Here is a 15,855-nt window from a genome sequence, read left to right on the forward strand (position 1 = left end):
TTCGTGCTTTTTTTTAATTTTATTTCGATTTTATTAAACATTTTTTTATTTTATTTCCATTTTATTAAACATTTTTCCGACTAAATATTTATATTTTTGCTACATTTATTTTTTTTATACATATTCAAATAATGCTTTTAGCTTATTTTTTTTTTGCCTCAAATTGTACTTTAAAAAAGTTTTCGTGATTAAATAAAATGAAAATAAATAAAAATAAAAACAAGCACGAAATAAAAGTATGAACCAAATTTAATTAAAGAAATAAAAAAAAGTTTAGAAAATAAAATAAATACACGCTCGATTAAAAAAAAAAAAAAAAAGAAAAAAAAAAGTGAGATATATACGAAGAAAGTTAAAGAAAACCCCAGGGCAGACAACGCTCAGCAGCAGCTATTAAATTAAAACCCGTTTATGCAGGGTCCACGCTCCTCGTGAAGTACCACGTATTTTTATATATATTTATTTTAAGGGGTGAAAAAATAAGCATAAAATATATTTGAAAATTGTATCCATTTTGTGCTTCCATACCTCAATTGACAGACGCAAGCGCAACCTGCCGGCGTGTTTAAAAGTTAGGGTCTGGTTTTATGCACAATTACCAAATTAATTTCATTTTCATTGATTGCCTTTATCAAGGACGATAACTCGATTAAGAGTTTTTGCTCGAATAGAGTTGTCGTCCTTAGTTATGGTCTGTAATTGTACCTATTTACTATGCCTCCCCACGAGACAGAGTTAGACACCAGTGTCGTTTTTTAACGTGGAGAAAAGGTACAAAAATAAAAATTGTCTCAGTCGTGAAGGATTTCTCCTCCACCGAAAGAGAACAAGAAATAGAAGTGCAGCATCTGAAGAACAGATACTACACTTTGATTTTGTCCCTAGGGAAGGAGAGTTCCTTGTAGACTGAGACAATTGTTATTTTTTGTGCCGATCCAGAGTACCTCATTTTCATGAGATGGATTTTCACCACATAAAAAAGCGACCTTGTGTCTAACTTTGCTCTAGTGAGAAGGCAAGTAAATAGGAATGTTAGTGAACTATTTCACAGAATAAACTATTAAAAAAAAACTTGAATTAAAAAGAAATGTTTCTTCTTTACTAAATCTTTAAATATAACTTTTTTATACCCAATAAACGATTATCTCTATAAAATCAGATGTAGGTTTTAAAGAAGCAAACATATCTTTTTTTAAGAAGGGATAGTTTTCCAGCGAACACCGTGGCGTGAAAACAATAACAAACACCGGAGAACATTTTATATCCTGTTCTAATTCGACATTATGATCTGATGGAAAATCACGGACTGTATAGTTTATCCATTAACGAATGGTAAATAAATCCATTGTAAAAAGAAACGGTACTTGTACACTTTATCGCCGAAACTGAAGACGCCATTTTATTTCACGCACCTGCTGAAAATGGGAAAGTTTTTAGGGTTTGTACACTACACATAGATTCGAAAAAAGTTGTCAAAAAACAAATATATAACAAATAAATGTTATCAAAGGCAAAATAAGTTACTTTTCTACCTAACTGGATCATTTTCTAGTGTTTTTATTTAATGTAACATGTTTATTCAGCTCGAAAAACATAGTGTTTACCGATGTATTGGAAAATTTAAAATGGCGCCCAACTCTCTCTTTGACACGGTAAGTTTGGGAAAAGGGGTTAAAAATAAAAAAAATATGCAAAATACTGTTAAACACCCACCGAATATGTCAGCCTATGTTTGTTACGGTAACATATATTGAGCGAGTTTCTAACAGTATTTTGTCTAATTTTTTTTTACCTCCTTTTTCCAAACTTACCATGTCAAAGAGAGAGTCGGGCGCCATTTTTAATTTTCCAATACATCGGTAAACACTATGTTTTTCGAGCTGAATAAACATGTTGCATTAAATAAAAACACTAAACACATATCCAGTTACGTAGAAAAGTAACTTATCTTGCCTTTGATAACATTTATTTGTTATATATTTGTTTTTTGACAACTTTTTCGAATCTGTGTACGCAATAATACAACCCCTTGTGTTCATTTTACGTTACCCTCCCCCCCTCCAAAGAAAAAGTGAAATTAATATTGAAAAGTGATTCCCCATGTCTTCTGTAATTTTATTTTCGTTATTTTCGTTTTCAGCACCTCCGAAAACTTCCAATAGTGGGCGCGGTTTTACAATTTGACACTAATTAATCAGATTATTAAAAAAAAAAAAAAAAAAAAAAAAAAATCATTTCGACATTTGAAAGGTGTGTTCATTTTTTAGTTACAACGTTCTGGTAAATCGGGCACCCATTTTTTTTTTTTTTTTCTAAATACGGAAGTGTCTTCGGGAGATGAAATGGTCCCATGTTGACGAAGCAATGTATCGGGAGGCGTACGATATGAAAATTGACAACGGGATGGAAAATTATGAAACATTTCTCCAGCATGTTAGTGAAATTTATAATACTTTTTAAAAAAAAGATGCTACATTAAATAAACACACTAAAAACATATCCAGTTAGGTAGAAAAGTAACTTTTATTGCTTTTGATAACATTATTTGTTATATATTTGTTTTTTGTTTTTTTGCGACTTTTTCGAATCTGTGTGTACAGTAATACAAACCCCAAAAACTAAATCAGTTAAAAAAAAAACTCGAAACTTATTTTGATAAAAAACAATTAAAAAAAAAAGTCATGTCCTATCTTTTTTTTTTTTCTTTAGAAAAAAAAATATTTCTGACTTCCAAATGCGGTAGGCTCATGTCATTTTTACTTTCTATGGTTTTGATGTACCCGCGTTTTTATTGGTTACAAAATGGGTGACTGATTTACCAGAACGTTGTAACTAAAAAGTGAGCACCCCTTTGAAATGTCGAAATAATGATTTTTTTTTTTTTATATAATTTGGTTAATTTAGTGTCCAATCAATAATAATCCAGTGAAAAAATTTCAAAAAAAAAAAAAAAAAAACTATCAGTATAGAAATTACGCATGGGGGTGATGGTTGTACAACTCCAACTCCGCCTTATAGGTAATTATTAACAGGAAACTTGGTGCAAGTTCACATTAGCACTTGCGACGATAAACAAAAATAACCAAAAACCCACCAGCCACGCTGTGTGGCCACTGTGCACTGATTTTCCTCATATCGAACCCCCCCCCCGTCTCCATGTTAAGAATGGCTTTCTAAATAATAACGCTATTATTTCAGCACGGGAAATTTTCAATTTGGCTTGAACTTGGCGATTTTTTTTTTTAGCCGGATTTAACAAACTATTAAAAAAAAAATAAAAAAATAGCGCGGATCAATAAGTGCACACACGCACGCGCAAAAATTCTTTCCTTCGCTGTTTTCGAATATGAGGAAAAACACTGATGACATTCCGTGAGAGGTAGGTACACGATAAAGCTTTTCTTTATTTGGACTTGCACGAATTTCCCTGGTAATAATTACCTATAACTATAATCTCTGGCCAACAAAATAATCCGAACAGCGCAAAAAGTTCAAGCCAAAATAAATAAATAAAAAAACAAACGAGGCCACACAGTACACACAAAATAAGCGCTACCAACATTTATTTTATTTCTTATTTTGAAGTAATTATCGAGACGTTGCGGCCATTTTTTTTTTTTCGGATCAAGTAAAGATTAGATACCCCATAGCAGACGACAAAAATAAGCGAACACTTCAAGTGGCACCGTTTGTTCGATCTTGACATTGCCGTTAGGTGTTTCTAAACTTGTAAGCAGACCAAAGATCCTGAGCATCCTCGCCCAATTACTGTATCCAATGTTGTGGACAACGTGAGGCGGCCGTGGGACCGGGAAAGACAAATGGTCTACGTTACGATCCTGGCCGTGGCGAGAATGGTGATTTGGACGTCGCGTCTGCAAGGTTGCCGGGGGGGGGGTGTTGTCTTTTTCTGATCAAGATCTGATCGCTTTCTTTAAACACCAACTACGGGTGAAGATCAGATGTGATAGAAGAAGGCTGCATCGCGCGGCATTTGACAGAAGATGGATATATGTGGCAAGTCTGTGTGTACGAAGAGGAGCCAAATTTGAATACGTGTTCCCCGCCTAGGTGTGGAACGCGCAGTTCTGTAAAGTAAAATTAAACAAGTAGCCTCTCAGCTAGCTGAGTGTGTGTTCCAGTTCCACTGTTCCATCCCTCCCCGATTAGGAAGCCTCCCAGATCCCCATCCCCTCTTACCTGCAATTTTTGTTTTCACCCCTTCCTCTAAATTTTACCCATCTTGGAGAAAAAGAAATACAAACTAACCTCCACCCCTTACCCACAAAAATTTATTTTCTCCATTCACCCCCATCTAGAGGGCATCCCCACCTAGAGACTGACCCGCAGAAGCGAGGTTCCTTTTACAAACCTAGTGGAACGGGCAGTCTATCAACTAGACAGGGTTGGGAGGGTCCAAATCACCTTTTGTTTTTTCTTCCCCCGCCCTCGACACAAATGAATTATTGTACCATTTTATTGTTTTGTTTTTACACGTCAATAAAAAATGTTTTAAAAATTGGGAGTTAAGTAGGACGTCCCCAAATATGAAAGGGTGAATGCGGTATTATGGTGAAAGAAGATACTAGCTGGGAGAAACTTCTGACTTTGTTTAGTTCTGGAGTGACAAGGATGACCAACGACCCCCCAAAATCTCCCCTTTTGAGTTGGCCATGTGCCCAAGTTTTTTGTTCATCGTTGATTTTGACTGTATTTTTTTAACATGAATAAAAGATTTAATATCTCAAATAGCAGACATATTCGAATGTTCGCGAGCAAGATTTTTATAAAATATATTTACAAAACTTTTAAAGATTTAAAAGAAAAAATATATATTTACAAAACATTTTCTTTAATATTAAATATTTACAAAACTTTTTTCTATGTAAGCAAAATATATTTAAATAAATGGGTGTCTTTCTGGGTACGTTCTTTTTATATATTTACAGAACTTTTAATAACACTATTAATAATAATAATTATAATAATATAAATAAATGGTAAATTTTTACGACCTGCCCAGGCATATTATAAACACTCCAACCTTCTTATGTTAAAAACGGCTTTCGGAAAAAAAAACACCCCTAACCTCAAAAGCCGCTCTTAACATGGGGAGGTTGGGAGGTGTTTATTCCGAAAGCCGTTCTTAACATGGGGTGGTTGGGGTGTTTATACTACGCTGGAGCAGCTCGTAAAATAATACCAAATAAATAAATAAACCGAGGTTATAACTGAGAATTTCGGATGTCAATGAAAAAATACATGATTAAGAAAAAAAAAATTGAAATAAAATTATTATAACTAAACTTTTTATGACAGAAACAAATATAAAATAACTGACTTGTTCGGATTTTTGCGACTAAGATTAATTTTTATGTACAGTGTGTGTGTGTGTGTGTGTGTATCTTCGTGCGTTTTTAATACAATTCAATATTTATTTAAAGTGCGATGTATGTAGGTGGTCAGTGGAGGAGAAATCCTTCTAGACTGAGGCAATTTTTATGCATAGTAAAATCACAAGTATAAACAATCGAGATTTAAAAAAATATATTTTATTCACATATCTTTTATAACTTTTATTTTTATAAAGATACAAGTCTTTATTTTTATTAAAAAAAAAAAAAAAAAAAACTTGCTATTTGCTTACTTCTCTATAAATCTGTTCTTCAGATGCTGCACTTCTATTTCTTGTTCTCTTTCGGTGGAGGAGAAATCCTTCACGACTGAGACAATTTTTATTTTTGTACCTTTTCTCCACGTTAAAAAACGACCCTGGTGTCTAACTTTGTCCCGTGGGGAGGCATAGTAAATAGGTACTTCTCTATAAATGCAAATTAAGTGAAAGTAAGTTTACTAGTTTAGCGTCCAAACATTTCAGTTTCCATTTTTTTTTATTTTTATTATAATTATTATTATTATTATTATTATTATTATTATTATTATAATTATTAGTTTTATTAAAAGTTCTAAAGAACGTACTCAGAAAGACACGCATTTATTTAAATATATTTTGTTTAAATACGTTCGTTTTATTACTTACTTACATTAAAAAGTTTTGCGTAAATAATAAAAAAAAAAATATCCTTAAAAGTTTTGTAAATATTTAATATTAAAGAAAATGTTTTGTAAATATTTATTTTTACTTTTAAATCTTTACAAGTTTCGTAAATATATTTTTTTTAAATCTTGCTCGCGAACATTCGAATATGTCTGCTATTTGACCTGTTTACAAGTTTAGAAACACCCACCCAACGGCAATGCCAAGGTCGATTAAACGGTGCCACTTGAAGTGTTCGCTTATTTTTGTCGTCTGCTACGGGGTATCTAATCTTTACTTGATCCCTAAACGGCATAAACACTTATATTTTTTTCCCAGAATTTAAGCACCGAAGTGGGATAATAGAGTTTAAAACGGTTTCATTTGTGAATTTGTTACGTGTTTATTGTACTTAAATTAATATCAACTGACCTAGAAAAAAAAAAAAATGGCACTTCTACACTATTGGGACGAGATTTCGGAAATCGTAAAACTGAATTTTACATGAAAACAATGGTATCTATGTATTCCTCGTATTTTTAAGATGATTATATCAAAAAATTACGAAAATCGATAAGGTAGAAAATTATTTATAAAAGAAAATAAAAAAAATAGAATATGATGAAAACGATCGTAAGATAGAGTTCAAAAGAGAGGTAATTTCCATTTTGATTCAAACAAGATGGCGACAATTTTTCACCTCCTCCCACAATTAAAGTCGTATGTTTAATAATTCAGTAATATTCAGGTAATTCCGACTGCATAATTTGAAAGCTACCATCGTAACTTAGAATTGACCCCCCCCCCAAAAAAAAAATCAGTAGAAACCATTGTTTTTTTATCTGAAAACTCCATTTATCAACTACAAAATCTCGGGAGCAAGTCTATAAATGGTCCACAAGTAATCTTCTTTACTATAAAAATCTGCAAAAAATCTTTATAATGTACGTACTTGGCACTGCATGAAAATGTCATATTCCAAAAATCACGTAAATCGATCAAGTATTTTTTTTTTTATTTAAGAAAATCAAATATTATGAGACATTTTATCGAAGAAAAACTTCACATCTTGTTTTTGAATGATAGTAGTTTCCAAGATATGAAGAAATGTTAGTTTAAAGAAAGTGGGGGATCACTTTTCTATAATAATTTAATGATCACCCACTTTATGGCCACCACTAGTGTAAAAGCTTGAATTTACGCCGCTGAAATACACATTTGCCGAATTTTTGTTGGAGGAGCGTCAACGTGTGGGTGCTCAATTTACGTAAAATTCTTCATATCTTAGAAACTACTCGTTTGCTGGAATTTTAAATGTTATTTTCGTTTTCAACATCCTCAAAAACTTATAAATGTCTTAATTTTCCAAGTTTTTTTTTCTATAGTGAGGACAGTCGATTGTCTGCCCCTTTCTGGTCTTATATTCCAAACATTCCCAATAGGTGTCGCTAGCAGTGTATCCTTCAAAAACAAGATGTCGTGAAGTTTTTCTTCGATAAAATATCTCATAATATTTTATTTTCTTAAAAAAAAACTACTTGATCGATTTACGTGATTTTTGGAATATGACATTTTCATGCAGTGCCAAGTACGTACATTATAAAGATTTTTTTCAGATTTTTATAGTAAAAAAGATTGCTTGTGGACCATTTATAAACTTGCACCAAATCTCGTCCCAATAGTGTAGAAGCTCCAAAAAATCTTTTCCAAGATGCGTTTTTTTATTATAGACATTTTTACATTTATTTTTAAATTTTCTCTTCAATTGATTTCTGGGGTAGTTGACGTTTTAGATCAATTATTATTTAGTTATTATTATTATTATTATTCTAATTCAAATTAAATTTGTGGGTTGTAAGACAGAATAAACGTAAGATAAAAATAAATGACTGAAGATAAAACGCATTTTTATTTACGTTTTTTTTCTTTTCTTCTTTTTCAGAAATTTGTTAGACTCTTCATAATATCTACAAATGCAATCTTGATTTTTTTTATATATATACTAGAAAAAAGTTTTACAAAATCAAGAACATTATTTTTTCTTTCCTTCCTATTTCAATGAACCCAGTTTATTAGGTGGCTATTACAGCAAAACAGAAAATCCATTATCTCATATAGTTATTAAAAGAAACGGTTTTTCCAACCAAAATAAGAAAATGCAGAAAGTTGCCGTGGTGGGCTGCGGTGCGGCTGGCCTCTGTGTTTTGCGACATTTAACGATACCCCGAAAAAAGGATCTTTTATCATCAGATCCAATCCGTTTTGAGGTGGTGGCTTTTGAACAAGCACCGGAGATCGGTGGTACCTGGGTCTACTCACCTGAAACTGGATACGATGCTTATGGACTGCCAGTGCACACAAGCATATATAAAAACTTGAGGTAAGTTATTATATTTTAGAAAAATATATCACGTCTTCATTCCATTATGTGTACGTACATCATAAAGATTTTTCTGTATGTGTATATATATTTATTTTTATTACATTTTCACCCCAAACAAGGCACATTGCCACTTTGATGTAGGGGGCTACTATTAGGGACACAGACTACAGGGGTACTAGGTGGGGAGTTGGGCAGCAAGATGTCGGTTCACGTTACACTTGAACTTCTGCATGTCGGTACAGTTGAGGAAGCAGGAACCTGGAAGGGAATTCCAAAGTCTAGCGGTTCTGGGTAAGAAACTACTGGAGTAGAAGGCTCTCTTACATCTAGGGTCTCTACTGTGAAGGTGTGGGATTTTACTGCTTGGCGAGGTATTTACGTAAAGGGGGTACAAGTGCTTGCAATTCATCAGAACATTCACCATTAAAGTACTTGTAGAACAGGTAGAGGGATGCTACATTTCGTCGATGGGACAGAGGCTGAAGCTTAGATGACAGTTCAGGTCCTATCAGGTTGGCGACTCTCTTTTGAACCTTGTCTAGGAGTGAGAGACTAATAGCAGATGCACCGGCCCAAATATGACAACAATACTCCATACATGGGCGAATGGGAGAGGTACAGGATACTTTTGGGCGTTAGTAGCTTTCTAGCATGGTAGAGAGAACCTACCTTTTTCACAGCGGTTCTGGCAATGCTCTCAATGTAATTGTTCCAACTCATGTTTCCTGTGAACATTAGGCCAAGGAGTTTAAAAGATGTGCTTTCAGATAAAGAGTATTTGGTTATTGCTATTGGTGGTAGAGAAGGTTTCTTGTAGTAATTGAAGGAAACAAGTTTAGTCTTGGCAGCATTGAATGTGACCATCCATTTTTATCCCCATTCCACTACAGATTGGAGGTCATCGTCTAGTGTTTCTGCCATTTCTTTAGATAAGTGTTCATTTGGTTTCCTGTTGTGTCTGTTATAGAGCATGGTGTCATCAGCATATATGCCCATCTCGCAGACAATTTTGTCAGTGAGGTCATTTATGAATATTAGGAATAATAGAGGTCCATGGATTTTTCGCTTATCTAAGAAGGATTTAATTATGTTAAGTATTCTTCCAGTGATACCGTATGATCTGATTTTCCTGAGATCTTCATGCCATACTCTGTCAAAAGCCTTAGATATATCTAGAGCTACCGCTCTACCCTCCCCTACTTTGTCAAGTGAATGGTATATACGCTCGGAGATTACAGTTAGAATGTCTGCTGTGGAACGGGCTTGCCTAAATTCATATTATTGGTCGGTCAGAAGTTTAAGGATTGAACTGTGAACTTGCACCTTCTTCACCTAAACACTCACCTTTCAAAAATTTATTTTTATGGTTTTCAGGTCTGTTTTGAAAAGTCGTGAGTTTTTAGTTTAATTATTTCATTGTTCCTATTTACAATGTCTCCCCACTGGACAGAGTTAGACATCAGGGTCGTTTTTTAATGTGGAGAAAAGGAACAAAAATAAAAATTGTCTCAGTCGTGAAGGATTTCTCCTCCACTGACAAAGAACAAGAAATTGAAGGGCAACATCTGAAGAACAGATACTATACTTTGATCTTGACCCGAAGATTTCATTGTTATTCACAAACAACTTGATTTTTTTTTTTTTGCACAAAACCTCAATTTTCGATTTTCTTTTTAAACATTGTCCTAATATTGTAACAGAGTGCATATAAGCACATCGGAAAATATAAGCAGAAGTTGTAAGATAGCTGGCTTGTGAAGATATTAGCAGCAGTAGCCGAAAAAAGGCATATATGCAAATTAGGAAGTGTACGCAAACTTGCATGACAAGAAAAAGAAACAAAGGATACCACGTGGTCTGGAGAAGTAAAGTGCGGTTAAAAAAAGATGGTCATGTAAAGTCAAAGGCAAAAAATTTCGGGAAAAACTAATGGACGGTTATTTGGCAATTGTCTGGAATAACGGAAGAAGGGACGCCACTGAAATCATAGGTCCCACTCCGATAAATCGGAGGACCAAGAAATACTTTTTGCTAAAACAGAAAAAAAGAGCAGAGTTAGATTTATGTCTTTTTGTTTGTTTCTTTTCAACATTGCCGGACGACATGGGGGTCCAAGAGACGTTTGAACTATAACGAACACGGTTTGAGCATAACGGCTACGTTATAATATTAATGCTAACCCTATTTGCATATTTCTGTTGCTTTTTCTCTTCCAACTTCCGCTTGTATAGCAACTCATTGCATGTGCATATCTGGTGAGTGTCTAAAGCAAAAACCAAAATGGCGACCATTGAAAACCATTAGAGAATGCATCGGATAATAAAAAATCTTAATATCATAAAAACTGCTTGTTGGCAACAGTTTTAAATGTGATATTCGTTTAAAACAAACCTGACTACCTCTAAAAATTAATTTTTGAGAGGTGAGTGTTTAGTTGGTACACATTGACACTTTCACCAAAAGGTGCAAGTACACAGTTCAACCTAAAAAATGAAATACAGAAAAATCTTTATATGATATATGTATTCATCATGGAACGAAGATGTCATATTCCAAAAATTACATAAATTGATCAAGTAGTTTTATATTTAACTAAAAAAGTCAAATTTAATGAGTAAGCAAAAAGGGAGTTTTGCGGCCCCAGCTTGAAAAAGAAATCAGGACAGATAACTTCACAATAATTCAAACTTGCGAGCTTAGTTTTGTAATGTTAACGATTTCACATTGTTTACAATTGTTTAAAAATTATTTTTATAAAAAAATTGCTTGATCGGTTTACTTAAATTTTGGAATATGAAATTTTCGTTTCGTTATGGGTAGATAGATCATAAAGATTTTTCTGCATTCTTGTTTTTTATTTGGATTGAATTGTGGACTTATACTGAAAAGAAATTTTTTTTTTATTTGGATTGAATTGTGGACTTATACTGAAAAGAAATTTTTTTTTTATTTGGATTGAATTGTGGACTTATACTGAAAAGAAATTTTTTTTTTATTTGGATTGAATTGTGGACTTATACTGAAAATAAATTTTTATTTTTCATATTTTGTGTTCTTGATAATCTTTATCTCTACTATTATATAAAAAGAACTTTGTGTCTATGAGTTCATTCCCTATGGACTCCAAAACAGCTGGGTCAATTTTTATGAAATTTCACATGAAGATACTTAGTGTGCCTGGCAGTGCCCAAAAACTTTAGCTCTCCAGCATTAGTCACTACCATCTGAGCTAAGACGACAAACATATCAAAACTTTACAAATTAACAAACTTAAACATATAAATGTATATTTTCACATGTGTGGATGATACACAGTCAGTCAACTTATGCATGCCAAATTTCAATTTTTTTATTTTGTCTCCTTAGCAGCTTTTTCTTTTTTTTTTTTTTTTCAGACTAAAAATCAAATCGAATTTGTTCTACAGATCCAAATCTTCATATCAAGTTTCAAGTTTAGAGACCAAAAATTGACAGAGTAGTTTTTTAGAAACTAACCCATGCACACCTGCACACACACAGACAAGATCACTTTTATATACAGGGTGAGTCACGGGAAATGGATGTTTTTAAGGAAAACAAAACTGAATATTTCAACAAAAATTCTATAATGTACATAAAAACATTTACTAAACTATGCCTTTATGGAATAGTTAGAAGCGAAAAATTATCTTTCTCACTCCCTATCCATTACTTAAGGAGAGCAAGGAGTATTCTAAAAACATCCATTTCCCATGACTCACCATATGCGCGTGTGTGTGTGTGTATATATATATATATATATATATATATATATATATATATATATTAGAGATTATAAATAGGTTGAGGGATGATAACCAGTTTGTGTGCAAGAAGATAATAGAGATGGACAAGAAGTCGGATGCTGGGGAAAATTTGTAGTGGATGGTGAAGCCATTGAGGTTGTTCAGAAATTTTGTTACCTTGGTGATATAATTCAAGCACAGAAATTAAAAAAATTATCTGTTCTGATTTTTTCTACATTTAACAAAAGAAAGAAATTTTCTTTGTAGCTCACTTGCCATAATTATGGACAGATTGTGAGTTGTATCTCACCTGGGGTATTAATGATTTTTTCCCAAATGAACTTAAACATTTCAAATCATTATTAAACAGGTTGCTTAGATTTACTTTGATTTTATTTTTTTTTTTTTGTGCGATCTTATTTAATTTATCGAAATTAAGAACCTGGGTGATACTGGATAACCCTGCCAGTTATCATTGTCACCTTTAATTTATTAAAATGGATTTTTGTTTTTGTTGTTCTCTTTAGAACCAATTTGCCCAAAGATGTTATGTGCTTTCCTGATTTTCCCTACAAACCAGAGCTTCCGTCATTTTTGCACCATTCCGATGTGTGTGCTTACCTCAAAGACTATGCACAGCACTTTAACTTGCACAAATATATCAAGGTAAACACTTCTTTCTCTTTTTTTTAAATGACTATCCAGTTGTATACAGGTTTCCATAGCTCGTACAAGTCTGCCTTTTGCCGACTGCTCGGACATCTCTGCTATTTATTATAGTTTGAAATTTACTTAGAACAACAATAGATTGTTTGAAGCAAAACTTTTACAGCTGGATGCGCTTCCTAACATGAACCTCTTCAAAAGGAGGAGTATTTTGTCCGAGACCCCATTTAGTCATAGTTCTCCGCTAACATTTAATGCTAGTAAGACTAAGGTGCTCTCCTTTAACAATTACAAGACGCCCCTCCAATCATCGATATCCATTACAAATAACACTCTAATTGAGAATTCTTTCTTCGAACTCCTTGGCTTTAATATTCATGGGCAATATGAACTGGAACAAACACATTGAGGACATTGCAAAGGCTGCTGCAAAGAAGGTCGGTTCCCTCTATTGTGCTAGAAGACTACTCGCACCTGGGAGTATTCTGCACCTCTACAAGGCGACCATTCGCCCATGCATGGAGTATTGTTGCAACATCTGGGCTGGTGCATTTGCCACTAGTTTCTCCCTCTTGGATGGGGTCCAAAAAAGAGTTTTCAATCTAATATATCCCACTTTGTCAACTAAGCTCCAACCCCTCTCCCATCACTGCAATGTTGCATCCCTGTGTTTGTTTTACAAATATTTTAATGGAATGTGCTCTGATGAACTCATTGCACTTGTGCCCCCTCAATGTACATATCCTTGACAAACTTGCTTAACAACAAAATCACACCCCTTCACTGTTGAGGTCCCTAAATGCGAGAAAGCTTTCTACTCTAATAGCTTCTTCCCTCAAATGGTTAGACTTTGGAATTCCCTTCCTGCTACCTGCTTCCCTGACTGTACTGATATGCAGAAGTTTAAATGTAACGTAAACTAACATCTTGTTAATCATTCTTAGGCATGGTCTCAAATAGTAGGCCCTTATGTCTAAGTGGTAATATGCTTTGTTAGGGGTGAAAGTGAGTAAAAAAAAAAAAAAAAAATTGAGCCTAGTACTTGTCGATTGTCAAGAATATAAAAATATGATTATCCACACACCCATGTTGTTTTCTAACTTGCTGTCACACTTTCATTGGACGACACAAGAACTACTGCTACCCATGAGAATAACAAAATTGTTTATCAAAGTTTACTCCTCTAGATCTGCCGTGCTCTGTCTATGCCCGTGCATATTAACAGGGTTACAATGTTAAAAATTAATTCAGAGTGACCCTCCAAAAGTGCCACCCATGGAATCACAATCCTTTCTGCAATCTAATGATATTTAATACAAATAAATTTCATTCTATGTTTGACTTGTCCACCAAGATTCAGTTTTTTATTTTATCATCGTTCAGTTTTGTGATCATAACATCAGTTGATGGTGTGATCCTGAAAGAACTTCAGTCACTAAACCATAATCCCCCAGATTTTTATATGTGTGGTTATTTAAAAACTACTGTTGTTGAAAAGTGCAAGCTATAAAATTATACGTTCATTCAACAATGCAAAACTATTAAATCAACAATGAATTAAACTAATATTAAATCAATCCTTGGACTTTCCTAAACTCAAGAGGGTATTTACAGCCAAAATCAGGCTTGAAGAGTGTCAGAGTTCTTGACAATTTTGGATGTTGTATCCGGGCGTGCTTATCATTGAATGGTGATAAAACAAAGACTGTTATATTGATTGGACTATTGTTCTCATCTTGAGTGTTTTTTGTGCAGCGTTTTGGTCGGATTAGCCTTCGACCGTCTTCAGGCATGTTGGTTGTTGTTTGGAAAAGAAACAAGAAAAGGTACTGGTTCCGTAGATATTTTTGTATTCTTTGAGTTAGTCTCTATTTTATGGTTATTGAGGATGGTTGAAGGCTAATCCGACGGAAACGTTGCACTAATAACACTCAAGATGAGAACGATAGTCGCATCAATAAAAATAATATAAACAATCAGCCCTCATCTCAAAACTCAGAATTTTAATACAAAAACTGTTGGGCATTATGATTGAAACTTGGTGGACAAGTCATGCATGGACAAAAATTTATTTGCACCAACTATAGTTAGATTTCAGAAAGGTTTGTGAATTTTATTGGCGATTCTATTGGTGGCATTTAGTGTATGTATGATCTAAGTAGTTGTCCACGTCTGCTTATTGTATATAAATAAATATACAATGCATGTGTTAAAAGTGATAAAACTAGGTGTGCTGTGGGGGTTGTAGGCAAAAGAGAGAGAAACGGATATTGTTATCGTCAAACATGATAAATTGGGATTATATAACTAATTTTTAGTATTCTACAATGATTACATTTTCTTTTTGTAGCAGTTGTTTGGAATTGAAATAAATGGTTTCTGACACTAGTCCCATTACTTTTCAGACAAACCTTGTACATTATCATTAACTCCCATAAAATAACAGAATACCTTTGATTGGAACCTTGCCTCTTCCAGTCCTTGTTATCCCATTGTAAGGGAAAACCTCTTTGTCAGCTCATTCAGCTGAGAGTAGTATGGATAAGCAATTGTGTAGATTAACGCCCTTCACTAACCCCGCATCCCCCCCAAAAAACTGAGATTCTACTTTTTGGAAGCGATTACATGTGAAAAACTTATTTTAGAATTTAAAATGATTCATCATTCTAAATTCTGAAATAATTGCATATTTTCTTCAAGTTTTTCACATGTAATCACCTTAGTCCACAATACATTGTAGTCTACATTGCACTGTAGAGAACCTACTGTTGATTTTATAAAATCATTTTTATATAATGTCTTGAATTAAAGCTTAAAATGCGAAAGTCAAATATCATGGTTCAACTGTGCTGTAAAAAACGCACTCCTGTCTTATCAAAGAATCTACTGTTGATTTTATATACTGTGCCCTTCTGCTTGTGCGGAGATAGAACTTCTCAAATGCATTTGTGATGTTAGGCTGTATAAGGGTATTAACTTAAGTCAAAATTGAACTGCTCTTCCTT

The 15,855-nt window shown here is 33.6% G+C and overlaps 1 protein-coding gene across 4 annotated transcripts in view; it reads left to right on the forward strand.

The window, feature by feature from the left end:
• The first annotated feature begins 1,209 nt into the window (after positions 1–1,209).
• Positions 1,210–15,855, forward strand: part of LOC145291186 (uncharacterized) — a 30,132-nt gene continuing 15,486 nt past the window's right edge. The window contains exons 1-3 of one of the 4 annotated variants that reach the window (XM_080136761.1): positions 1,210–1,332; positions 7,980–8,417; positions 12,712–12,850. In XM_080136761.1, coding sequence (XP_079992887.1) covers positions 8,194–8,417; positions 12,712–12,850 — 363 coding nt within the window. In that variant the 5' untranslated portion in view covers positions 1,210–1,332; positions 7,980–8,193. Of the gene's footprint in view, positions 1,439–1,947; positions 3,380–7,979; positions 8,418–12,711; positions 12,851–15,855 lie in introns of those variants that run through there. The other 3 variants (XM_080136762.1, XM_080136765.1, XM_080136764.1) reach the window with 3 other exon arrangements.

Source organism: Euprymna scolopes, chromosome 12 (genome assembly GCF_053919585.1).
Source record: "Euprymna scolopes isolate OS-2025 chromosome 12, ASM5391958v1, whole genome shotgun sequence".
Lineage (NCBI taxonomy): Eukaryota > Metazoa > Mollusca > Cephalopoda > Sepiida > Sepiolidae > Euprymna > Euprymna scolopes.